A 20177-nucleotide genomic window follows, 5' to 3' on the forward strand; every position below is an offset into this window, starting at 1 on the left:
GCCTACCGGTGTATGTGTATCCTGATGACATCGCTATAGGCTATAATTTACTACCAAGGGTATCACTGGTTGTTCCCTCATCATAGGTCACACTGTCACTATTCAATTCATACATTAATCTAAGTTCTAGTTTAAGAGACTCAAAAAGGAATAATATGGTTGAAATCTATAAAGTTTACTAAATGACAAAACAGAGAGAACAAAAATATTTATGAGAGATCGAGAGGGAGGCTTATATCCAGGGCTTCCAATGCAATGCACTTGTGCATAATGATTAGTGATTTGGGATTATTTTCATAGTCGATTAATCTGTTGAATATTTCCTTGATTAATTGATTAATTGTTTGGTCTGTCAGAAAAATGTGGATCAGTGTTTCCCTGTAGAGGGAAAAGTCTTAAACCTGGTGCAGGCTTGATTCCCTCTGAATCTCTTGAACAGCTGGGTTTTGACATGCTCCCATACATTAAACCAGCTTCCTGTAATGAATAAAAAAAAAATCCCTTTTTTGCATTGTTTTAATGATTTCCTGTTGCGGCTGCGATCAAGTTTCATTGTCGCGCAGCTTGTTTAGTAACTTCACGAGCGTGTGTTTTCTGCTACGTGTGTGCGCCGTTCTCTTTGTTCCGTGTGTGTGTGTGTGTGTGTGTGTGTGTGTCGGCGTGCTGCGCTCTCTGCTCCGTGTTTGTGCTACGCGTTCTGCTCTGTCGTTAACGGCCCAAATGCTCGAATCATGTACCGATCGGCGATCACGCACTGGGAAAACAAAGTCCGCTCAAATAACGTGAAATTTAGAGGTGGATAAACGCAATGTAGAGGTGGATAAACGCACTTTGGTGGTGGGCAAACGCTATTTCTGAATTTTGGGAGGTGCGTAAACGGCGTTTACGTGCGTTTAGCCTCCACTACATCCCTGGGCTACGGTATGAAATCCATCTCCAGATACAATGTTCGAAGGGCTGCAGATCTCGACAGCACAATTCAACACAAGCGTCTGTGACCTTAGACTTGACATGCTGGTAATTTACTTTTGAGGAAAGCGGTAATATTTTGTCACTGTCATCCTTTTTTTAGACATGCCTTGTCTTGTCTTGACATGCTGGAAGTGCCCGTTTTGTGGCTCTCGTGTTTGTATATTTTTTCGAGTTCCACTTCATGTAGCCGATACTGCTGTTGTCTCCTGCTGCAACTATTTCTGAGAACCGGTCCCAAACATTAGATTTAGCAGCCTGACCATTTTTTCTTTTAATTATGTAAATTCCCGACCTCAATTTCCTCGTCTTCCATCTTCACTTTTATTTCTCCGTTTTTGTTGTTGTGGCTGGCGGCGGGAGCTGCTAACCTTGTAACCTTATCAAAGAACCTAATAAAATATGAAAATAGATATTCCCAAATATTTAATATAGGCTGGAAAATGCACGCAACATGGATAAAAAAAAAAAAGAAAAAAGTCAATGACCTGCCCCAACCCGCCCTGCAAATAAAGTGACAATTTCTTTCCCCGCCCCAACCCGACCCAACCCGACCCAACCCGACCCGTGGGTAACGGTTGTGGTAACGCGGGTTATGAGACGACCCGCGCATCATACCGTGCACGTTTTGTTGTAGCGATATAACAGCCTGAAAAATTGCATGTCCAATTTCATCTTCCCACAAACTGGACAGGGCCTTGTTGTTTGACAGATAAACTCCTGCGAGAATGTGCACACCAATAAATTCTTCAATGTCTGTCCAGTCCACAGCTCTCCAGTCATCACCATGCATGGTTTCCTTACACATTTGTCATCTCAACTTTATATCCTCTGCACGAGAACATGCTTACCTTGTTGGTCCAGGGGTTAGTTTTATCACTCTTGCAGCCGAAGCTCTTCCCGGCCCCTGAGGTGGTGGATGAGTAGTCCAGGTTATCTTTCCATTCTTTAACTGGAATATGTGGTCTGTATGGCCCTCTTACTCATAGTACTCCTCATCAGATTCCTCTTCCAACTCTGTATTATCTTCTGTGTAGTCCTCTGGCTCAGAGTTCTCTGGTTCAGTGTCTTCCAGGCTTCCTTCATTTTCACTGGAATCAAGCAGATAATCCAGGGTCTCCTGAAGAGTGTACCTTTCTGCCATAGTGCTAGCACAGAATGAACTTTTGTTCATTTTATACCTTAAAACATGTTATACCTTAAAAAAAAAAAACGTTTGTTCATCTGCTTTTATACCTTTATTGTGGGGAAAAAATGATTTGTTTTCAAAACACAGTTGCAGCTCTTACATCTCAGTGTAAACTTTCTCGAACTGGAAAAGGTCAGCCTTCATCTTTCATCTCTCTCTCTCTGCACGAGTGTGTGTGTGCGTGTGCATGCATTAGGTCTCACTCCTTCATACCCGTTTTCTGCATTTGTGGCTGATTTAATTTGCTAAATTTGATAGAAGTTCTCTGACCCCAAACAACAAGAGTGTAGCTTTTTATTTAATTTTTTACATATACCTTCAGAACAACTGAATCAAGCCCAGTTATTTTGTGTATGTATAAATAGATAATGTAGAAAAAGTCGCAAAATCTTATGCTGAGATGAAGGGAACCATGTTATTTTAACTAATGAATAGTCAATCGGGATCAAATTGACAACACACAATAAGAGGGTTTGATAGAGTTGATTCCCAGGGAACACATGAATAGATAAAATGTATACCTTGAATGTAATGTAAGCCGCTTTGGACAAAAACATCTGACAAATGTGTAATTGTTGAATTAACATAAAAAACCTTACACTGTAACTGCAGTGCTAAATCTTAGAAATAGAAATTCTAATGCATACTGATGACATTCCCAGTCTTACCTTTGTATTGAGATTGTTTTTTCATCTGAAGAAACTGTTGAAAGTTTGAAATCAGTATTTTCATAGATTGAATCCATTTCATGAGCCTGACAGAAGACGTGTCCGCTGAGACTGCAGTGCAGCTCGAGTTTGTTCAGAATAAGGAAGCCACATAAAATGTCATTCACATTCATTCAGACAGGAAATAATGAAGTAATGAGTCTGAAAAACATCTAGCAACTAATATTTAGACAGCCAAAACATTTGTATTAGTTTTTATCTCCTGCTTTAACTTAATTTTTTTTTTTCAAAGAGCACAACCTGTGTTGTCTTTTGGGAAAGAAGTAGAGACAAATCAATCATTTGTATTTTATACTCATCTCTTTATTTTAGTAATTGTGCTTATTTACAGTATGTGTGTAGTGAATGTCTTTTAACTTTGAACAAGGCTCACAACTTAATCTGTTCAGCTTTCTAAGTGTTTCCTCATGCTGGCTGTGAAGTGCATCAAACTGGTATTTTGTAATTTGCATCCATAACAAAGAAGCACAGTGAAGATCAGATACTGGTGCAGCCTAGACTTTTATGCTATTTTCATTTTCTACACAAATCAGAATTACATTTTTCTGGTTGCTGTATTTACCTAACCTGAGGCAGTGTGGTCCTGATCAGACACAGACACATTGAAATCTGAATTTAAAAAAGCAACAGATGCAACACAAATAAACAGATATCAAAAGCTCACATTTAGTTATGAAAGAAGAGTTTAGAAGTAAAATGGTGACGTGCATCATGTGTTAGAAGCACCACCAGAGTACAGACGATCTGAGAGCAAAGACGAGACAGACACTGAACTATCAGAAGAACTTTAGCCCATTTATTCAGAGCGACTTCTTTATTGAGGGTCTTCTGATCTGTCATGTTTATTATAATTATCACTATAGACGTGCTCAAAGTTTACACAATACAAGATATTTTAAATAAAAGATGTTTACATATAGTCCAAAAGACAAAAAAAAAAAAAAAGGCTGAATTTATAAAAATGACCCCGTTCAGAAGTTTATGTATTGATTCTTAATACTGTGTCGTTTCCTGGATGATCCACAATGGTTGTGATGTTTTATGATGGTTGTTAATGATATCTTTGCAGTTCTTCAGAAATCCTCTTGCAAATTTTTTGGTTTTCGATCCAGCATCTTTTGCATTTGAACCCTTTCCAGCAGTGACTGACTGTGTGGTTTTGAGATCCATCTTTTCACACTGAAGACAATTTAGGGACTTGAAAAAGTTCAAACATACTGTTATGAATTGGAGGACGCAGAAGAATCCATTTGCAGCTTTATTAGAATAATCAACAGGCAGGGTAAATCAGGGGCAGACAGAACAACGGAGATAATCTCAGAGCAGAAACAGATAACAGGCAAGGGTTCGAGGCAGGCGGCAGGAATCACAGTCCAATGAACAATCCGGGTCAAGACAGGCAGCAGAAGAATCAGAAGTCGGTATAAACAATCCAAGGTCAGTAACAGTTCAGCAAACACAGGAAAACCACTCAGAAATTGTACGCCAGGGCAATGCAATACTTCGCAGTGAACTGAAGTGACAGAGGTTTATATGGGTGTATGTGAATGAGCTGCAGGTGTATGAGATGAGTGCTGATGAGCTGCAGGTGTATGTGCAATCAGTCCCAGGTAAGCGGCATGATGGGATGTTGAGTTTGTGAGGGTTAATATTCTGGTGTGGAGTGCCCTCTGGTGACTCTCAGAAGCACTCCAGCTGGTGATCGTTACACATACACTATTGCTCCAGACGGAAACACAATGCATTATTTTTATATAATATAAAAGTATTTGTTGAGAGGAGAACAGGGAGAGAATAGACAGACTGTTTTCTCTTCTTATAAGATTGGTAGATAAATATAATTTTGGCTATGTAAATTAAAACTTGTTAATGAAACAAACTCGTTTAAAATGTACATTATTTATTTTTGTTATGCAAGTTATAATTTGTTAATGAAACAAAAAAGCAGTCTCTGTGCATTGTTTATTTTTGTAATGCAAGTTATAATTTGTAAACGAAATAAAATATATTATTCTGTATATTTATTTTTGTCATGTCAATTAATTTGTAAATGAAACAAAATAAATTGTTCTATACATTTTCAATTACAGTACTTTAAATACAGAACTATTTACAAGAGTTATTCGTTATTTCAGTTTTGCTATCAGAGACGCTGCTGCCGAACACTGTTGAGAAATGCACAGACGGGTAATTCATACACACTTGATCACACCTCGGTTTTATATGTAACCCTCGTTCCCTTTCAGTTGGTCACGTTTGATGTCACGTTGATGTACCAACGAATTGGGCTCTCTCTCTCTCTCTCTCAATGCATTGAAACTGCATTAGTCTGCAAGCTCTAAAATTACGTTTTGGAATTAGCAACAGAGTGTTTTAAGGACAAAAAGCTGACAAATGTCTTGAAATACATCATCTGAACAGTGTTTGAAGGCATGGTAACCGCAGTTTTAGCCGTATAATTGACTCAGGTCCGTTGAATTACTGAAATATAATGTAAAAATAATTACTGAAATATAATGTAAAAATAATGAGGGACTTTTGTACCTATTGTCTTTTATGAGTTTAAAGGTCCCATTGCATGGATTATTTTATTATTTTAGAATGTTTCCTGGGGTACCCTTATAAGGTTAGTATGTTTTTTAAATCAAAAGTTGTTATAATTTAGAAATAAAAGGCATTTTTCCTAGCCTGATTTCATCCTCTGATTTGAACACTCTGTTTGAAGGGGCGTGTCTGCTGTGAGACTTCAATGCATGGGCGTCAGACCCATTGTATATGGGTGGGACAAGACCCACCCACTTTTTAAGACCAATGATATTGGACCCGCTTACTTTTACATTCAGCGCATATGTCTGTTCGCTTTTCAGAGCGTCGTCAGTCAAATCCATTCCACTTGAGGAATGCCCTAATGAATTAAACTCCATTTCCGCTGAAATAGCTACATTATATTTCTCAACGAGCCGCAACTGACGAAAAAAACGCCCGTTGTACTCTTCCAGTCAAATATTGCGTTGCAAACATCAATAACAGCTTTAAGTTGTCAATGCTGGCAAATTACCATGGTATCAGCAGGTTAATCCACAAATAGCTGTGCATTTAATGCACAACATGGAGGCGAGTTTAGTTTACTTGTTTAATTAAAAGGCATCAGAATACATGAAATGTTGTAAGTAACATTTTTCTGGGGGAGGACCCACCCACTTTTTTTTTGCTTCCAATGCCCATGCTTCAATGTAAACGCCCACTGCTGTGATTGGCTGACATGCTTACATATGAAATATCTGGAATTACATGTGGAGCTATCTGGAAAACTTTTACTATTACAGCTATTATATGTTTTTACTATTACAGCTATCTGGATTAACGAATCGTGAGAAGTTTTTTAAGTATTCAGATCTATTCCCATCACATAAAAGGTTGCAGTGATGAGCATTGAGCAGATGACAGTCTGTTGATCGCGTGAAAAAAGATCTTATCATTGCAACGCAGTTTCTGCAATTCACTAATGATTTCACCAATGCAAACATGAGGTATACAAGTACAGTAAGAGCTTCGTTGTGCAGTGTAACAGCGTCATTGATTTCATAACGAGTTTTGGCAAGTGTCCAGATAAACTCGCGCTGTGTGATTGACAGCTCGGGCGATTGGAAAAGGGTTGTTCTTTAATCGCTTTCTGTATATATATATATATTAATCACAGTTTAAGTAAGATTATTTTCATCCTACTAAGAGAAACGATGTGAAGTTGATCGCTACTTCCATAGTAAATCACTACTTACCGCTTGCTGGAATATAGTTGAAATTGCCCCCTTCGTCAGTATGAAACGCTGAGAGAAGCCTGCTTGATATTGTCCCAGGTTAGAAAAACAGTCCGTGGTGAAATGGACAGAGCAAACTAACAACTTCGAATTAAACTTTTGCGGTATCCGATTATAGATAAACATCAACCACGCCTGTTGACATTTCGCCATTAATATGCCTGTATTCCTGTGGGCGGAGGTTAGTCAAAAAACTGTTCTAGTGACGTCATTAAAGAAGGAAGTAGAGGCATGTAGTCCAAACTGGCCGTTCGATGTAGGCGACTTCTGTTAAATAAAATATCTCGCTTGGCATTGAACTTTGAGCTTTATAATTTTGCAGATATTATTTATACTCTAACAACAACATTACACACTAACTAAAGTTTGAAACATGGGATCACGAAGAACGGGACCTTTAATAAAGAACTCTGTCTCGTCTTCTGTTCAAACACACCATTGTTACCGGCCTCAGACTATAGGGGATATCAGGGCTGGCAGCAAAGGACACACAGGCAGTGAAGCACTGTGTACCTGTGAAACAATAAAAGACAGATAAAATGAGCGTCGTTCCCTTGGCGCGTCAGTTTACTTCTGAGATCACACCCGGGAGAAAGCTAGTCTCTATAGTGTGCCTCACAGGAGCGCTCAGGCGTCATGCGGATGTGGCGGTGAACTGACAATTCTATTGGTGTTCACATTAAAAAATTGTTTTACCTAACAATTACCTTACCTTACCTAAAATGTTTTATAACATTAAAATTATACACCCTTTACATCTTTAAAGAATGATCAAGTTTTACGTACGCCAGGTGACCTGTGAATGACCTGTTTCCATTGCAGTTTTGCAAACTAATCCTTTTTCGAATTGCCTGAAAAACCACCTCATGCATCAGTATCCTACTGTTGAACACTTTCAAAATCAGATCTGAACGATTTCAGTCCTCAAAGGCTTTTTCAGTAAAAACCTCACTGAACCAAGAAACATCTCTTTCGATCGCAATGATCCTGGTTAACAGCTCTTTAGACTTTGAACTGCTTCATTACATTCACAGTAAAACATTTACATCATTTTTTGCATAGTGCATAAACATTATATTGAACACTTATCGAACTTTTGTTATAATTTTATAGAGGAAAATTATATTGCAGTAATATTGTTATCGTTCTATCGCCCAGCCCTATATAAGAGCGCTTTGTGAAGGGATTCTGGTGTTCACTTTTGTTTGAAACTATTCAACAAATGGCATCCCCTTCCTTAAGTACCCTGCAAGGGCGCGAAAACAGGTTAGAATTTGCCCTTACAAGTCTCCCACGTGAGCATTAATTGTGTTGCGTATGCTGCTGCCAATTAAGTGTTCCAAATTAAGGGAGCTGCCTATGTAGACAGTGAGACAGCTCAGTAGGATTTGGATCAGAACCTTGACTGTGCAAAAGATCTGACAGCTGCCCTGAAGCTTAGTAAGCAGAGGTGAAATGTTTCATGCCCTCTTGAGAAAAATTTGATATATTTTAATTTAGAAACTGATTATGAATTAAAAAATAATGACACTGTCACACCACTTGTTTACCCCAAAATGTAAATGATATAATGAAGAAGGTCACTTTTGAATCTCCAGAAAAGCCATGTTCAAAAGTTGGTAAGTTCTGTTGTAATTTCTGTCACTGTACAAATCAGAAGTGAAAATATTTTGTAGTTTTGCCACTTTTCCTTCACCTGTAGCATTGTGCCTTTAAAAAGGCGACAGTAAAACGGCACTGTTTAAATTCAGGCAAGAGCAAATTCAAGGGGTTATCAGTGATTAATTGAAAGTGCTGTTGAGTTAAAATACCTGTAATCTATTAATCAATAACTAATGAGACATTTAAATGTTCGTCCCACTTGTCGCTGAATTTCTTTAATAAATTCCTAGACACAACAAGTAATTGGGTCGGGAGTTTTGGGAATGCTACACATTTAAGTGCTGTAGTTTTAAACATCATAAAATGTTTTTGTTCTAACTTTAAAAGGTTTATTTCTTACAGTTATTTTAGATACATACTCAAAACAGTTCTTGTCAATATACAGGTGCTGGTCATAAAATTTGAATATCAAAAAGTTAATTTATTTCAAGAATTCAACTTAACAGGTGAAACTAATATATTATATAGACTCATTACATGCAAAGTGAGATATTTCAAGCCTTTATTTGTTAAAAATTTTATGATTATGGCTTATAGCTTATGAAACCCACAAAATCAAAATTAGAATTAGAATTAGAAAATTAGAATATTACATGAAATCACACAGTAATTACACAGTAATACCATGGTCATTGAACCAGGTTTTGGTTATTTTGGCAGTGTGGGCAGGTGCAAATCCTGCTGGAAAATGAAGTCGGCATCTCCATAAAGCTTGTCTGCTGAAGGAAGCATGAAGTGCTCTGAAAATGTCCTGGTAGACGGCTGTGTTGAGTGGACAGCACAGTGGACCAACACCAGCCGATGACATGGCTCCCCAAACCAACACAGACTGTGGAAACTTCACACTAGACTTCAAGCATCTTGGATTGTGTGCCTCTCCATTCTTCCTCCAGACTCTGGGACCTTGGTTTCCAAATGAGATGCAAAATTTGCTCTTTGGTCCACTGTGCTTTTTTAAACCCAGAGTCAACGCAGCCGTCTACCAGGACATTTTCAGAGCACTTCATGCTTCCTTCAGCAGACAAGCTTTATGGAGATGCTTCCTTCATTTTCCAACAGGATTTGCACCTGCCCACACTGCCAAAAGAACCAAAACCTGGTTCAATGACCATGGTATTACTGTGTAATTACTGTGTGATTTCATGTAATTCTAATTTTCTGGGATTTTGATTTTGTGGGTTTCATAAGCTGTAAGCCATAATAATCAAAATTATTACAAATAAAGGCTTGAAATATCTCACTTTGCATGTAATGAGTCTATATAATATATTAGTTTCACCTGTTAAGTTTAATTCTTGAAATAAATCAACTTTTTGATGATATTCTGATTTTATGACCAGCACCTGCATATATTTTTATTTAACGTCTCAGAAGTACAATGCCTTCTGCTGACCACAGCACAGTTTCACACAGAATATTATTAAATAACTTTATAAGAACATCTCATCCTTATAAAACTGTTATACAGAAGCATCATCCCCATTTGAAAATGATTTGAAAAAAGTTGTTTTAGGTAAAAAAGTATTTGTCTTAAATGTGACAGAAATGATATGCTTCGCTCCTGCTATTAAGAGCATAAACATTTCTACAAGATGGGATATAAGTGCACTCAATATAAAAAGCTGCTTGTGCATTTACATTTATGCATTTGGCAAATGCTTTTATTCAAAGCAACATACATTGCATTCAACGTAATACATGTTATCAGTTCATGCATTTGCTGGGAATCAAACCCATACACTTTGTGTTGCTAGTGCCATGCTTTACTGTTTGAGCTACAGAAATGCGGTTGCTTTGACAGTTTAGAGATTCTATATTTTAAAAATCCAGAAACCCGCACCCCCCAAATGTTTTACAGCATTTTAACTTAAGCAAGAAAATCCAAAAGAACACGTTTTTCTTTTCTCTAAACTAGACCTCTTTCATTACATATCACTGAAGGAGGTAAATTAAAATATCTTTTCACAGATAAACTTATACAGATAATTGCAAGAAACATCAAACCAAGTGTTTAAATAGTTGGAATAAATTGTCACAGTAGCACAGTTCTCTCCATTGGGATCTTCTTCTCTCCAGTTATCAGGTTCACTTTTCTTAGACTTCCTCTGGTGCCAAAACCTTCAATAGCAGAAACAGGTGGTCAGGGTTAAAACCATATTCTTCCTTTCGAGAATATTTTAAAGAAAACCTAGTTTATGTAAAACAGGGGTTCTCAAACTTTTTGGGGCCATGGACCCTTTATAGGGTAGAAAATGTTCAAGGACCCTCTCAGTTAATGTGGGTCGGAGTAGTGTTGGGTAAGTTATTCTAAAAAAGTTAATTACTTAATACTAATTACTTTCTAAATCCCATATCAACCTCGACCAGTTGAACAATGCAAGGATAGACACGAAACTGCTCTTTTAATTCTTTCAAATAAATACTATAAAATTGCATGAATTACGCTTAAATTGACAAAACAATTTAAAGGGAGAAGGTTACTGTCACAATGTCAGTTTGTTTTGATGTCTGTTCTGGTCTGTGTTTAGTTTATCTGTTAATTAGTTTAGTTCTGTCTTCCTCAGCCTCTACCTGTGTTTGTCTCTAGTGTTTGATTAGGTTGTAAGTTTAGTTCAGGTGTGTCTTGATAATTTACTAATCAGTTTTGTCTATTTAAACCCTGTGTTCTGTCTTGTTATTTGTCAGTTCTTATTGTTGCTTTAGGTTGGTTGTTCTGGTTTCTATTTTTAAGAATCCTGATTTTTTTTTTTGTACAATTTCGCTTAATAAAAAAACTGCTACACTTTGATCCTGCTTCCTCCATTGCTGCAACCAATCATAACAGTTAGGTCTACATAAAACACAATACATTTTTATGTTAATCCCACTATTGTTTTATATAGAACTGTTCTAGTTTATACTACTCCAGTCCTCGGGATCCACTGCTTTGCACATTTTGTATGTCTCCCTTATTTAACACACCTGAATCAGATCATCAGCTAGTTAGAAGAGACTCCATGAACTGAGTGTGTCAGATTAGAGAGACATACAAAATGCGCAGAGCAGTGGGTCCCGAGGACTGGAGTTGAGAACCACTGGTGTATACCAGTCCGATCTCGTGTTTTGTATGTATTTTACAAGGTGGCTAATACGTACGAATTTGTACAAGTGAGGTTGTACGATTTAGCCACCTCATAAAATGCATAAGAATTGCCGTGAGATCGGATTGGTCTATACACAGTATTTGGCTTAATTACATCACACTGAGGCAAAGCCTACATATTGTAAAACAGACTATTTAAATTGAGCCAAATAAGTTTTTCTATGTTTGGATGACCTCAATTTAGTTTGAGGATGGATGAATGGCCTGTAATATACAGCTAGAAATGCTAGAACTGATATGTTGTTTGTGTGAGGCGCTGGCGTGATCACTTGGATTTTATTAAAACAAATGTTTTTTACTTACAGTAGCTGAAACAACTCCGTCATTTATGGTCATACAGATAAGAGTAAGACATCATTTAAAACTGTGTTCTATTTTAGTGTACATTCAAAATAACAACAAAATGTTTGCTTTCATAAAATAAAGAAATTATACATGTTCTGTGTAATTTTGGTTCAGACGCTCTTGGCTGAGGCTGAGGCTGAGGCTGAGGGGCGTGGGAGAACGGCGCGAGGCACTATTTTTCGCTGCAGCATTGGGGGAATTGGTGATCCTCTGCCCATCTTGACTTCTGAGAGACACTGCCACTCTGAGAGGCTCTTTTTATACCCAATCATGTTGCCAAATGACCTAATAAGTTGCAAATTGGTCCTCCAGCTGTTCCTTATATGTACATTTAACTTTTCCGGCCTCTTATTGCTACCTGTACCAACTTTTTTGGAATGTGTAGCTCTCATGAAATCCAAAATGAGCCAATATTTGGCATGACATTTCAAAATGTCTCACTTTCAACATTTGATATGTTATCTATATTCTATTGTGAATAAAATATAAGTTTATGAGATTTGTAAATTATTCCATTCCTTTTTTACTCACAATTTGTACAGTGTCCCAACTTTTTCTGATTTGGGGTTGTAAATTAAAATGGTTTAAACAAATATAAGTTTGAACTATAATGTTTTTTGTCAAATCAAATAATTTTGGTGATCATAAATTATTTTCATAAATGCGCACACCTACTATGTACTGAAGCAACAAAATTAACAAACACTTTGGCAGAATTCCAATAGTATCAATAGCGATTTTTTGTTTTTAATTTATGGATCAAAATGGAAAAATGTGTTGTCAGAGGAGAAAAGCAAAATGAGGAACATGCCAATGAAGAAACACATTGCTGTCACAGTCATCGTCTGCACCATTCTGTCTTCGTCTTCACTACACTTCCCAGAATCCTCCTTGTCTCCACACCTGAACTCACTCCCTCAATTACCCACCCGTTCATCGTCTTCATCATCCGTGTCACCTGTCCTCACCTCGTTATAGTTCATTAGTGTCTGTATTTAGTTCTCTCTGGTCGGTTCTCGTTTATGTTACTTTGCATTTAGCGTGTGAGTGTTACCTGCCTGTCTGTACCAACTTGAAGCAATATTTAGTAAAAGAGTTTATATTGGGATTCTTGCCTGTTCCCCTTGTCTTCTTCCAACACCATACCGTGACAATTGCAAACAGTAAGAGACGTAGCATTAGCAGCAAAGGCAATGCTACGTAATTACTGCAGCAAAGTTAATTACTGCTTCCTGCTTAGCTACGGTTCGGACACTCTTGCTTACTGCTCCACACTTTGCTCTATTGCTCTTATATTTTATCTCCTAATTTTAACTTCAGCAAATCAGCACAGTGCTAAATCACTTGGCATCAACGTTAAAACTAAAAACTTTTGTGACTGGAAGATTACTACAAAAAAGTGGATTTCCTATCCGACCAGCCTCCCACTGCCATCAGCTTACATTCCAGAGAAGGGAAAACACAGCTGCTAACATTCAAAAGGATAAGAAAGAAAATGCCTCTTCTAGTTCAAGAATCTACTTGCTGCACAAACTGCCACAGACTTTTACAAAGGATTGCAGTTCTTGAAACAAAGTTATTTGCGGGACTACCAAACCAGACGGAACACACAACAAAGCTTTGTCATGGACGCCCTCAGCATACAGTTTCCTACCACCGCCTATACATCTAGATTTGAAGTACTAATGAATGTAGATGAGGAATCCCCAAACGAAATGAATGTGATTGAACACATACCGAGTCAGCCAGCTAAAACTGGTAACTGGTGCTCAAGGTCGAGCAGACAGCGGCTCTCAGCTCAGAGCGCAGCCGAGCCCAGGACTCTGATAGTGGGGGACTCCATAATCAGAAACATTAGCAGCAGGGATACAACTACGTGCTGCCTTCCACAAGCAACAATTTCTGATGTAAAGAGGGAACTTCAGAACATTCTGATGAAACTTAAGACTGCAAATCGACTTATCATTCATGTGGGGAAAAATTATACTCAGAAAGAGCAGTCAGAACTGCTCAAGAGGGACTTCAGTTAGAAGACTGAAAGTTCAGACGTTCATCAGTGGACCAATTCCACTGTAAAAATGATTATGCTATATCTAATCAATAAAATTGTGGCAACAGATTACAGGCAATATTATTAATTAAATTTTGATACAAAAAGCAGAAAAATGCTGGGAGTGCTTCTTGGGTGTAAAAGTGTGTAAATACCTCCGGTGCTCTTCAGTGAAGGGATCCACATATATCTTGAGATAAGAGTCTGAGGCACTCAGGAGGATGAAGGTTAAAAAGCCTTTATTTATCCATGGCTAGTCTAATAAAAACATGCCTACGCGTTTCAGCCAACAAGGCCTTCGTCAGGGCTTGAAGTGTTTGACAATCAGCTCACTTCCTTGTTAAGACCAGTAATCAATACCAGCTGCTTAGGTTGAGCAGGTAGCAAGTCACATGATTAAATGACTAGTATCACAAAAATTGCTTACAATCGTTAATCCTGATAAATTTTACTACAGAGAAAATGCATATATTTCTACAAAAGTTAAACAAGAAAAAAAAATTTTTAAATTAAATTAAAGACACTTTCTACTACAGATATAAAGCAACTAGGGCTGTTTTCGACTAAGGATTTTCATAGTCGAATTTGATTCGTTAGATTTTGCCGTAGTCGACTGATAGTCTAACCTTTTTTTTTTTTTTTTTTTTTTTAGATAGCAGCTAGATTTTTTCCATTTCAAACAAAAGAGCTAAAAAAAAACTAAAAGAAAAACATGGTAACAAATACCTTTTATTCATTTAAAGCCAGATGAACAAAACATATCACACATATATCATAACATTTCATAAACATGAGGAGCAATATGAGAGAGAAATTTGATGATCGTTGTTTAGGTACATTAAACCACGTAAAGCTTTTTCACGCCCATGAGAACCGTGTGGAGTCAACTCACAGCCGCTCCGCTGCCCTGCTGAAAATGTGAAGCAGAAATGCTTAATATCAGATAACGTCCATAATAATTGGACTCTGGGTTCGATTTTTTGACCATTTTCAGTGGTTATGAGGAGCAATATGAGAGGGAAATTTGGTAATCATTGTTTAGGTACATTAAACCACGTTAAGCTTTTTTCACGTTAGGACTTAGCCTATATATAAAGCCCATGAGAACCGTGTGGAGTCAACCCACAGCTGTTCCGCAGCCCTGCTGAAAATGTGAAGCAGATTTTTGAATACATTTTTATTTATTTACATTAGTAAGCTACAGGACATCGTCTTTCAAAACATGACCTGCGCGAAAGCGGAAAATATTTTTTTTGTACCCAGCCCTTCTGAAAATGCGAATGCGTCTCTGTCCCCAGCACATTTCAAACCATACTGATGCCCATGTATTCGACTATGAGGTTCATAGTCGAATCAGACCTCTCCGAATCGAATCGTCGAATCCTCGACTATTAGAAGTCAGCCCTAAAAGCAACTAAGCTTAAAGGAACCGTATGTAGGATTGTGGTCAAAACTGGTACTGCAATCACTTTAAAAATACTGTAGAGCAGTGTATCCCCTCCCCCTACCCCCTGACTCGAGGTTGCCAGATAAGCTGCAGTATTCAGCAGAAACGTAGGCTGCTTCAATGAGCTTCCAATGGCAAGTGACGACTAGACGTACACAGTAAGTTTTTTTTCTGTTAATTATGTTTATGCTACATGAGAGATATTTTGATAAGTAATTATGTATTTAAAAAATGTACTAATTGTCATTAGTTAAATATAATCGTAAAGATAAAAAAAAAACCTTGATTTACAAGTACTAAAGTTTTTGTCATAAGTAGGCTAACAAATAACCAAAACATTTGCCACAGCAATGATAACGCGGGACAAATTCAATATCACCAATGGCTATCACAGGGTTGTTTTCAGTCCCATCAGAAAATATTGTTAGAGTAACTAAATTACATTAGCAATGGTCATACAGGTCAACTTGCAGCATGTGTAACTTAGTCCACGATATACTGTACGTGAAGAACGAATGACGAATCATTTTTTCTGAGGCTGTCTCAATTACGTTTCAAATTGCCATAATGGGCGTGCTGATGTTGTTTTCCTCAGCGTCTCAGCAAAATGACAGAGAAACGGGCTCCTATAATGCATTGCTAATGTTAGCATACGTCCATGTGAGCTAATGTTACGTTACTTTGCACGAACATGCAAAACTTTGTTCGACTGTCATGAATATATGAAATGTCCATTGACATCAAGTACAAGTTAGCCAAGCATAGATGAATCTTACCTGTCCAGGAGAAAATTAGCAACGTTGGCGTCTGTTTTCAAATTCTTCTCCGATTTCAGCCATCTCCATCTTTCAAAAGCATCTCCAATACAAATTCTGGTTTTATTTCGGACTTTGTCACGACGAATTTCTGAATTATAACGAGGTCTTTTTGATTTAGTAACGTTAGACATTTTTATCCGACTAGAGTTAGGGTAGGTTAGAGCAAAGCTGGCAACCCGGATCCCGAAACACTACTGACTTCGTGATTGGTAGATAGGTGGAGGGAGGCGCGTCAGGCCAAAACACAAAATGACAACATCAACATCAGTTGAGGGCTGCAAGTCCACTTTTTAAATGACAATATCCTAGCCATACTACTGTTGTCAGTGATATAAGTATTTGAAATGAACATGATTTCTTAATGTCTAGTGACATATCAGGGCCATTTTATGATTAATTGAAATAGATTTCTTATATACAGCTCCTTTAAAGGAAGTGTTAAATTATAAGAAAGTGAAGGATTAAAATTTAAGAATATGTTTTCAGATATGCTTCCTTACATAACATCATGGTGAAGAATACTGATTTTAGCATTTGAGGTTTTAATTTAGATAGTATATAAACTGAGAAAGTGATTATTGAGTTTATAGCAAGATATTCCTGCCCGACCTGTTTTTCCTTTGTAAGTTAAATGAGTCAGATCACGGAGACGCTAACCTATTGTCTTTAATGGCTCTTGGAGCAAGAACCACAGTCCAGACGTTGAATCGTTTGGCTGATTGGATTAGCACATATGCATTTGAGTGGTTATGCTGATTGGATTGAGACTGCCGGTCTGGGGTGGGTTCCTTAACCTGTATACTCATTTACATGCTTTGTTTGAATTTGTCTCCACCCCCAAAAGTCCCTCCTCCTAAAAAGCCTATAAGATACCATGTAAAGTTATGTTAGATTAGATCATGTTGGAAGTACTACAGCAACATACAGCAGAGTTCTCAATAAAGAATAACTTCCATTGAACGTGATCCCAACTGTCTCCTGGTCTCTGCTTTGAAGAAAGAAAAACTTTACAACAAAAGGAACAAAATCTAGTTCTCCATTTAGACCAGGGAAGCATGTAGCTTTCAATGTGTAAATCCAAAATGATTCTCTTTGCAAGAGTTTCTTTAGCCTATCACTAATTGAGTTTTCAATATGCTCTATGCCTATAATTTTAAGAGAGTAACAACTTCCATGGTTTGCATCTTTATAATGTACTGCCATAGGATATTAAGGATTTCCAGATCTTATTGCGTATTTATGCTCTGCAAGTCTTACCTTTAATTTACGCTTAGTTCTCCCAATGTTAAAGCAACCACATGGACATACTAGTCTGTAAACTACATATGAAGTATTGCAATTGATTTGAATTGTCAAGCGTGATCCTCTTCCCCTCACTTCTGTCAAGAGGAAGAGGATCAGGCGTGACTTTTTACTGCGCCGAGTCGAAGTACTTCCAAAAGTGCTATTCCGCCATACATTATAGTTATCCTTTTTAACCCGCTTAGAAAAGTGCCACGTTTTATTTTGTGCCACCATACTAGGTCGTATAACTACTCGTGTAACTGTTTTTAAATAGGGAAAACGTTGATGTGTTTGGTCACTTCTAAATTCATTGCTTTTAGATACCATTGACTATACTGGGCTAAGCTAAGTGCGATCAAAGTGTCACCGCGCGCCAGAGCGATTAAGTGCACACACTGAGATGAGAGAGGTATGTATCAACTCGTCTTAGTTAAAGGAGCTGTATGTAAGAAATATATTTCAATTAATCATAAAATGGCCCTGATATGTCACTAGACATTAAGAAATCATGTTCATTTCAAATACTTATATCACTGACAACAGTAATACGGCCAGGGGATACACCGCTCTACAGTAATTTGAAAGTGATTGCAGTACCAGTTTTGGCCACAATCTTACATACGGCTCCTTTAAGGGAATAGCATAGTTTAATAAGAAAAAACGGTGGAGTATCCCTTTAAAACACAACCAACACCATCAGATCACCTTTTCTCTTTGTTCATCTGGCTGTTATAACTCAGGTACAGCAGCCAAACAAAATCTAAAGTCAATGCTTTAAGGTCAAGAGAACAACTAAAACAAACACTGATCACCATAATGGTTACTTAAAATTACGGTTTTCTCCTTCAGTGATTCTGTTTGTTAACATCAGGTGTCTTCAATGTTGGCAATAATAAAAAAAATGGTTTAACATTTTTTTTGTGTGTAAATTTTACTCATTTTAAATGGTTTCCTTTTAAGGAATTAATTTGATTAATTATTACTCAATTCTAATTTGTTAAATTTAATTAATAATATTGCTTGTAATCTGTTGCCATAATTTTATTGATTAGATATAGCGTATTAATTTTTACAGTGGAACAAATCGGTTTTCACGGTTGCTTGGGCTTAATACTTGGCTGCAAAAAACCTGCAACATAAAACAAGAAAACTTCATTGACAACTTCAATCTTAACTGAAGTCAGAGAACTGTTTCATTAGGATGGCCTCCACCCAAACAAACAAGAGTGCTAAAGGACAACATTTACTTCTCCCTCCATCATCCTTCAGCAGTGCCAATCCACTCAACCTGAATGTCACACACACACCTGGAAAGAGTATAAATGAACACAGGACTTCACTTCAGCACCTGAATGGACATGCGGTTGACATATCACACAAGGACAATGATAACTCTGCTCACAGACGCAATCTCAGCTGAGCCCTGCCCACAGAGCTCACCACAGACATACTGTGACGGATTAGAAGTGCTTGAAGTTTCAGCACCCAAGGATGACTCTCTTGAAAACAGCCAGGAAAACCAGGACAACACATCACAGCTTCCGGTAACACCAGACCAACAGTCCCTCTTCACCAGACACGTTATTCCTATCTCCAGCTTCCCCAATTCTGAGCTTCACCAAGAAATTGGAGGAACTGGTGTTTGCTGGAACTAAACTATCCCACTCTTTTGCTGCGAGCCCCCAGAAATCAACCAAAAAGGAGATGAAAGCCTGCGGGCCCAGCTTGTCCTGCGAGAGCTCTTCGGCCTCTGCCACAACGCCAGGTTCCACACCCTCCTCCATCTGCTCTAGGTGAACCAAAAACAACTGATACCAGCACTCAGTGATGTGTGTCGGGTCCCCGCTATGATAACAGTAACTTTCTCAAATGTTTACAGAACAAGCAGGGAACCCAGTGTTCCTGTATCTTCCTGTATATATAGTCTATTTCTGTTATATTACATGCTAGTAAGTCTTCTAGAGCCGTACAGCAAACCAATCTAATCTGCTGCCTGTTCCATGTCAAACTAAGATTGCTGTGAGGGTAAAAAATAATACTGTCAAGTTAGCACGTTGAAAATCCAATCACTTAAAAATAAATCACTACTAGTCAATGACTTAACCACAAACAACCTGGATTTTATGCTTTTAAATGAAACTCGGCTAGAAGACAGCTGCAGTGCAACAGTCTTCGATGAAACAGCCCCTCCTAACTTTACTTTTATGAGTGTCTGCAGAGCTGTTAAGAGAGGTGGGGGTGTAGCTGTATACTCTAGATGTACTTATCAGTAAGGGTCTAAACATTTCATCGATTGTTATTAAGGATGTAGCACTGTCTGATAATTTCTGTATTTTATTTGATATATTAATCTCTCCTACTATTGAAGCTATATCTGTGTCTGTCAAGAAGAGATGCTTAAATGAGAACACTAGTGGGCTATTATGAATGCCATATCTTTAACACCAAGCATATCTGCGGACTCTGTAGATTCTCTCCTTGAGTCCTTTAACTCAAAAGTACAGAGTGTAATTGATGATATTGCTCCTGTGAAAGTCATGAAGAAGATTGGCAGACAAAAAGCACCTTGGAGAAACTCAACAGCAGTGCAAAATATGAAAAGACAATGCAGAAAAGCAGAGCGCATGTGGCAGAAGACAAAACTTGAAGTCTATTATAACATCTATAAAGACAGCCTACATGCTTTCAATGTGGAACTAGGCAAAGCTAGACAGAGTTTCTTCTC

At 37.7% G+C, this 20177-nt stretch overlaps 1 protein-coding gene across 1 annotated transcript in view; it reads right to left on the reverse strand.

The window, feature by feature from the left end:
* Positions 1-9996: 9996 nt before the first annotated feature.
* LOC311094091 (C-type lectin domain family 4 member F-like) overlaps positions 9997-20177 on the reverse strand; it is a 36849-nt gene continuing 26668 nt past the window's right edge. The window contains exon 5 of the mRNA XM_084131829.1: positions 9997-10484. Coding sequence (XP_083987955.1) covers positions 10316-10484 — 169 coding nt within the window. The 3' untranslated portion in view covers positions 9997-10315. The remainder of the gene's footprint in view (positions 10485-20177) is intronic.

This window comes from Abramis brama, assembly GCF_963993115.1.
Source record: "Abramis brama genome assembly, chromosome: 12".
NCBI classification, from domain to species: Eukaryota; Metazoa; Chordata; class Actinopteri; order Cypriniformes; family Leuciscidae; genus Abramis; species Abramis brama.